At 55.7% G+C, this 7240-nt stretch overlaps 1 protein-coding gene across 1 annotated transcript; it reads right to left on the reverse strand.

The window, feature by feature from the left end:
• Window positions 1-608: 608 nt before the first annotated feature.
• On the reverse strand, window positions 609-4149 carry FABP2 (fatty acid binding protein 2). Its single transcript, XM_036450054.2, has 4 exons — window positions 3991-4149; window positions 2406-2578; window positions 1562-1669; window positions 609-930 (listed from the first exon to the last, which is right to left on the reverse strand). The coding sequence occupies exons 1-4, from the start codon at window positions 4055-4057 to the stop codon at window positions 880-882; spliced, it is 399 nt and encodes a 132-aa protein (XP_036305947.1). The 5' UTR covers window positions 4058-4149; the 3' UTR covers window positions 609-879.
• Window positions 4150-7240: the final 3091 nt, after the last annotated feature.

Genomic DNA, 7240 nt, shown 5'->3' on the forward strand with positions numbered 1-7240 from the left:
CAGGAGGAAGTGGTATGTCATGTGAGAACATGGGAATGTGGTATGTCATGTGAGGAGGTGAGAAAGGAAGAGGCTGGACCACGCCATTGGCGGTGCAGGTGCTGATGAAGGAGGGCGGTGGGGGCCCGGCCGGTGTCTGTGCTCCTTGGTCTCAGGTCCTGGCGCCAGCCCAGAGGTTCCGCCCGAGGCCGGGGGAGAGGAGGACGGAAACCTCCCAGGCCCTCGGGCCTGGAGCCCCGGCAGTCAGACACGCAGGCCAGGCCTCACCCGCACGCGGCCGTGCTGTGGAAGTGACCCTGGGGAGAAATGCCTGTTTCCGGAGACCAGGCCGGAGAGGGCAGCTAAGACCAGGATGCTGACCAGCGCTGAGCCCAGGGCTGGTGGGAATGTGAATTCTCCACCTGCTTTTCTACTTGTAAGCTTTCTGGGCGAGTATATGTTATTTTTATAATAATACATTTCACAAAAGAAAATATTTAAAACCAGTGCAGGATTGTTCAGACCCTGTGTGGGCTATGCTTTGAATTAACCAAATATGTGAGAAAAAAAACAAAACAAAAAAAACCCAAACAGCCTGTCCACACACACTGCGACATAGCTTTTTCCTCTTTAAAGGAGAGGCTCCTTGTAAAGTGATGTGGGAACGATGTTTATTCATCTTTTACAAAAGGTCAGATTCTTTCAGAACACCCATCGGGGCACAGCTCAGAGAGGGCGCCCTGCTGAGCCCGAATGAGCTTTCCCTTCTGGGCTTGGGGAGGCTGGATGCGGGAGCCGGGGGCGCGCGGCCGGCCGGCCTGGAGTTCACTGCCCCGGGGGGGACACAACGGTGGTGACACAACGCCGTCCCTGTGGGTCCAGCTGAGCTGCGGGCACCGCTCACTCCTTTTTGAAGATCCTCTTGGCTTCCACCCCTTCGTACACGTATGTCTGAAAGGCGGTGACAGACAGGAGGTGTTAACAGCATTAAGATTTAAGGATAAATTAAGAAAAACATTAGATTATCAATAGATTCACGTAATATTATTGCTTTGAAGTGCTTTTCCTTGTTCCTCATACAGCGCTTTGTACAGACACAGACCACATCTACTACAGACATGCAGTGTGCCCGGCCAGCATGGCTCAGTGGTGAGCATCGACCATGAACCAAGAGGGCCCAGGGTCAGTTCCCAGTCAGGGCACATGCCTGGGTTGTGGGCTTGATGCCCAAGTGTAGGGCATGCAGGAGGAAGTCCATCAATGATTCTCTCTCATCATTGATGTTTCTCTCTCTTCCCCCTCTCCCTTCCTCTCTGAAATCAATAAAAATATGTTAAGAAGTAAAAACTAGAAACATTCAGTTTGCCATCACATTTCAGTTAAAATAGGCATTGATGTATTGGACATGAATGTAAGTTTGCTCCAATAAACAGGGGTCAGAAGAAATGTATGTTGTTAAAACCAGAAGGTTGTTGAGGAAAGTAATGATCTGGCTACGGAAGCTGTAACCCGGCAGCCCCGAGGATGAGTGACGGTCGCGGAGGTGTTCACCGGGGGAAGCAGTGGCGTTGTCACAGCTCACCTGGACCAGCTCGCCGCCCACGATTTCTCGGACGGCGTTCAGCTCCTTCCCGTTGTCCACCCGCTTGAATCTCCCGACCAGCTTGTCTCCCTCCAGGCTCCAGGTCCCCTGCAGGACAGGACAGTCACAGGGATGCCAGGCGCTGCTCCCAGCCGGGTGGGGGGCATCTCCCATCTTCCCGATGACCGTGGGTGGTCCCGCTCTCCGTCTCACGGGGGAGACCCCGGCGGGAGCCGGCCCAGCGGCCACTCAGCCCACGCCTGGCTTACAGGCCTCCTGGGCAGAGCGCCGGGACCTCTCGGTGGTTCTGGTCCCCCCGGGCCCGGCACCCTGCTGGCTGTAGCCAGGAACGTGTTCCAGTAGCTCTGTAAGGGACTCAGCGGCCAGATGCCAACACTTCCCCGTCACTGCAAGCACAGCTTTTGACCAGGAAAATTCTGAGGACGTACAAGTTTCCAAAACATCAGCTGATACATGACTCCTTAGAACTTAGTGTCACAAACGTGACCCGGTGTGACCCATGGTGAGCAGGCGGCCTTGCCCTCTCTCACTCACAATCATTTTATCACTTAATTACACTGGTTAGATGCTGCCTGCCTAGAGAGCTAAACGTTTCGGTTGCAGTCAGGTAGGGAAAGCTATCTATGACTAGGTCTACCAGTCAATGCTTTTCCTAATTCTTGTTCAGGCCGGTTCCTCACAGCTGTGGGCGGAAATGAAGGTGCACCAGCCCCTCCCGCTGTGGGACAGGGAGGGTGGTAAACGCCAGGTGAACCAGCCCCTGCGCTCACACGGGGCGCAGCGCTGGGCGGGGGAGGCGGCAGCGGCCTCGCCCTGATCGTACCGTGAGCTCCGTGCCGTCCGCGAGGCTGTAGTTGAAGGTCACCCCCAGCTCGAAAGCGATCTCGGCCGTGCGGAAGGCGCTGGACTCTTTGATGGTGAACTTGCTTCCCGCCTGGCTGATGACCAGCTTCAGGTTGTCATGGGCCGCCAGCTTCCTCTTCACCATGTTGATGCCTGCGGGCGGGAGGGGCCTGAGGTCATCACAGTGTGTGCGTGCGTGTGTGTGTGTGTGTGTGTGTGTGTGTGTGTGTGGTGTGTGTGTGTCTGTGTGTGTCTGGTGAATGTGGTGTGTGTGTGGGTGTGTGTGTGGGTATGTATGTGTGTGGGCTGTGTGTGTGTCTGTGTGGTTGTGTGTGGTGTGTGTGTGGTGTGTGTGGTGTGTGTGTCTGTGTGGTGTGTGTGTGTGTGAGTGTGTGTGTGTGTGTGTGTGTGGTTGTGGGTGTGTCTGTGTGGTGTGTGTGTGAGTGTGTGTGTGTGTGTGTGTGTGTGTGTGGTGTGTGTCTGTGGGTGTGTCTGTGTGGTTGTGTGTGTGTCTGTGTGGTTGTGTGTGGGAGGGGGTAGAAGGCCGGAGGGCTTGGCCTTGCAGCCAGGCAGGTGCTTCTGCAGAAAAAGTCCCCGCCCAGCAGGTCCTCAGCCCCAACAAGCTATTCTCTCTGAATTTGAGAAAAAATAAATGGAGCATGGAATTTCAGAACCTTAGAACTGAGTAATTTAAATGAAGTGACCAACCTTTTTGTCTCAGAGTCAAACCAAATTCCAGATATGATCAGTGAAGGATTAAAATGACTTTCATCCATGTGTAAGATTATACAACTTAAATTCTGCAAATACAGGATTCTATTCTTACTGCAATTCTGTTTTCCACAATGGCTTCAGATTTTGACCTTTGTCCTTATCTTTGCTTTTTGAGGCATTTCTGACTGTCACCAACATGAGGAAGCCAGCAATTATTACAGACAAGGTCATTGTCATAAGCCTACAGATTCCACAAATGCCAGCTTCCAGTCCCTGAGCTGCAGGTCGCAGTGCAGGCAGCTTTTTGCTCTGAGTAATGTCACCGGTGTGTCTGTCCCTCTTGGGCGTGTGAGTGGCCAAGTGTTGGAGCAGCTATTAAAACCAGTTACACTGGGGCTTTGAGGAACCCCGGGCTGTCTGGAGGTTGTTCCAAGGTCATTGCCTGGCCTGCGACTCCTGCTAGAGCCCCCCTCACTCATCCCATGCCGGGGCTGGACAGGTCCTGGAACGCAGTCCCAGGCCGGGAGCGGCCGTGCACACCGCCCTCCTTCCCTTTGGGAGAAGCTGTGTGGGACTCCAGTGGGACCATTTGCAGTAGGATCAATCGGTCCCAATGAAGGCAGTTCAGCTCTAGCACAAGGAAACATCTGCATCTTCACAACTCGGGGACAGCACCCAAGGTCTTTGCTTCCACTAGTGACAGTGTCTCCAGTGGGAGCCAGGGGCCGGGAGCCGGGAGCCTGGAGCCGGGGGCCGGGGGCTGGGAGCCGGGCGTGCCCTGCTCTGCCGGGGCAGGGGGTGAGGAAGAGTGTGGGGAGCAGAAGAGGGAACCAGGTCGGGGGAAGCCTTACCCATCTTCTCCATGAACTTGTCATAGTTCTCGTTCCGGTCGATCTTCCAGGTCCCATCAAACGCCATGGTCTCCGCCGGAGTCTGAGCTTGTTGCCAGGATCAGGTCCGCCCTGAGGAGAGAATTTATTCTGTTTCTTATCTTACAGCCAACCTCGCGCTGTGATGTGGAAGTTTAAAGTTCAGAAGGTCATCTCACCTCACCTAAGTTTCTCAAATGCAAAGCAATTTTTGTTCCTATAAATCTATAAACCCCTCAGTTCCTCTCCTGAACACTCACTGCATTAGAATCCGGAAAGCACGCCTGCTCTTTCTCAAACCACAGTTGGCGGGACGTTTGCTTGGAGAATTAGAAGTCATAGGCTCTGAGGGAGGCTTTTTTGCTCCGAGGTTCAAAGTGCAGCTGGTTGGAGATAGCCTGGAGCACAGATCAAGTAACAGCTGGGCAGTGAGACCCCGTGGCTGCTCCGTTCCCAACAGCAACTTCCTTGTCAGTGAGGCTCTCTGGCCAAGTGCAGCTGCGAGGCCCCAGTTATAAGGCACTGAGACTAACAAACCAGTTATAAGGCACTGAGCGTGTCCCTCCCTGTGTCAGGGCTGCTGGGAGTTTGGCCCTCCGCACCTGGCGGGGAGCCTGGCCCTGGGCAGACTGGGCCGCTGGTGCTTTGCCCTTGAATGGTGATGGGCCCAGGGGGTGGGGGGTGAGGATGGGAGGATTCTAGAGGCAGAAAGGAGGCTGGGAAACATGAGAACTCCATCAGAAAGCAGCTGCGAGTCTGTCACACCCACCGCTCACTGACCCCTCTCCCTGCTCCCCTCTCCCTGCCCTGACTCCGCACACCTGGCGGGGGCACATCCACACCTTAGGCCCCCCCCCCCCTTTTTTTTTCTTTTTAAGAAAAGCTTTTCTTTTGAGCCCATGTCCAACGGGCCATGACCTTCCAGCCGCGGCCTCACGTTATTCACCTTCTCCAGGTGTGTCGTCCCATCGTGCTGTCTGCCATCCACACTGAGCTGGCTCACTGCCACCCCCAGGGGACCCATGTCCACGTGGGGAAGCCACTGTCCCTCTGGCCTCCCAGCTCCCGACCTGGCACTTCACACTTCGTCTGGTGACCCCCGGCTGCCGTCCGTCATGGGCCATGGGCAGCCCTCCCCCCGCAGCCACAGCTCTGCACACTCAGCCTCCCTCCCAGGCTGCACACCAGGGAGAAGTCCGTTAGCGCGGCCTCTTCCTCCCCCAGGTAGCCCTCCTGTTCTGGACATTCTCCAGCCATCAGGGTGCTGGTGCCAGTCAGGAAGCCCTCGCACCTTTTCTGTGCTCACCTGTCCCCTCCCTCTGGGTCTCCAGGGCACCCCTTTCCTGCGCCCGGAAACCCCACCCCTCGCCCTGCTTTTCTCCTGACACCCGCGTGGCCATAAGAAGCCTCTCAGTGCCACGTCCGGTAAGCCTGCCTCCCACGGGCCGCCTGCTCGTGGCCTGCCAACCTCACTCCTGCCGCCTCCTCAGACCCGTCTTAATCTCAAGTGGCGGTGGTGTCAGGTCCAGGTTTGAGGGCGGAGATGCCAGGAAACCTGCAGAAATTCTGGGCAGAAGACATAGGCCTGTGTTCCCCAATTCCCGCCGGGGAGCAGCAGTGAGCAGCAGGGCCCGCGCTGGCTGCTCCGATTCCAGGGGGCTCCCGCCTTGCAGCCAAATTGAGGGGCGCCCTTCACAGGCTCACTATTGCAGATACCCGGCCTCAGAGCTGGTCGCAGCCATAGCATACATACCGTTTGTAAACACTCTCAAAATGAACAACTATCATAACATTTCCCCATTCCGTTAAATACTCCTCTACATCATTAAGAAAACATGTTAGCCCAGCCACGTGTAGCTCAGGGGCTGAGCATTGACCTATGAACCAGAAGGTCACGGTTTGATTCATGATCAGGGCACAGACCTGAGTTGCAGGCTCCATCCTCAGTGTAGGGTGTGCAGGAGGCAGCCGATCCATGATTTTTCTAACTCTTGATGTTTCTCTCTCCCTCTCCCTTCCTCTCTGAAATCAATAAAAATACATTTTAAAAAAGAAAAGAATTTAATTCTAGGCTAAGGAGCGGTCAATGCATGTAAGAAAATAGTAAGAGGCATAAAGAGAAAAAGGAGCCGAGGAGACCTAACCCTACAGCTGGACAGAACTGCAGTAATGTTCAGGACTCTGTTGGCTTAAGTGTGGGTGTGTACACTCACACATACATGTATGTGCATATTTCATATAGTCCCATGCACACAGGTGTGTGTATGTGCGACACACATAGCTCCATCTGGCACACACACGGGAGGGGTTTGGGAGACCACCAGGAGAGAAAGACCGAGCACAGCATGGGAGGGGAGAGGAGCAGAGGCAGTAGGGACGCCCCGGGTGGCGGACAGAGGCGCTGAGCAAGCTGTCCTGGTGCCAGCAGGGCTGCATGTGCCCTATCTCCCGGCGGCATCGGGACAGGACTCGCCTCAGGGAGCTCCGAGTGCAGATAAGGCCCCTGCACACCTCAGTCCATCGGACATTGACATTTGGCCTCTCCCCTACCTCCCCCCCCCTCCCACTTGTGCAAGGCTGCTGTCCTTGGCAATAGCAATTTGCTTCTTAACTCGCCCACTGATAAGGATTCGGTCTAGCTCAGATAGAGTCACTCTCCTTAACCACTTAATGGGCCTTTCACTTTCTGTCTGTTTATCCTTCACCTCTCGTCCGCCCTCTGTGGCCGCAAGGTGAAGAGCACAGCTATGGAGCTGAGCTGAAATGCACATTCATCTTGTCCACGGGGAGAAGTGTTTTCCGGTGGCCCAGCTGGTGCTTCTGACCGTGAGAGTAACGGTGCTCACAGGCCTTGGTGCGGGACCCGGGCACCTGTGCGCTGAGACCTCCCCGCCTCCGATGGGGCGACCGCCTGGAGTCCCAAGGTCACGGCTTCACTCCTCAATCAGTCACTTTTTAACGCCGTGTCTGGGAGGGACTTGCCTACTCCATGAAAGAATGCTTTTCCCTGCCTTCAGCATGATGTCTCGTCCCACCGGCCTCCGTGGTGGGCAGGCTGCAGGTCCCGGCCTCCTCAGGGAGAGAGGGCTGCGAACCGTCCTTCCTGTGGCCCGGCGGGGAGGGGCAGGGGCAGGCCGGTCAGACCCTCAGGCCCACTCCACCAGCAGGCCTCCTCTGCCCGTGCTCTCTGCCAGCGTCTTGGCTTCTGCCCGCAGCAGCACAGCCCAGGGCC

Source organism: Pipistrellus kuhlii, unplaced genomic scaffold (genome assembly GCF_014108245.1).
Source record: "Pipistrellus kuhlii isolate mPipKuh1 unplaced genomic scaffold, mPipKuh1.p scaffold_m20_p_21, whole genome shotgun sequence".
NCBI classification, from domain to species: domain Eukaryota; kingdom Metazoa; phylum Chordata; class Mammalia; order Chiroptera; family Vespertilionidae; genus Pipistrellus; species Pipistrellus kuhlii.

Bases quoted from the DNA above. Each gene is read 5' to 3' on its own strand.
- FABP2 (XM_036450054.2), bottom strand. From the start codon at position 4,057: ATGGCGTTTGATGGGACCTGGAAGATCGACCGGAACGAGAACTATGAC. The intron at 1,670-2,405 runs GTACGATCAGGG...CCTGTCCTGCAG, and splicing joins CGGACGGCACGGAGCTCACG to GGGACCTGGAGCCTGGAGGG. The intron at 931-1,561 runs GTGAGCTGTGAC...ACCGCCTTTCAG, and splicing joins TGGGCGGCGAGCTGGTCCAG to ACATACGTGTACGAAGGGGT.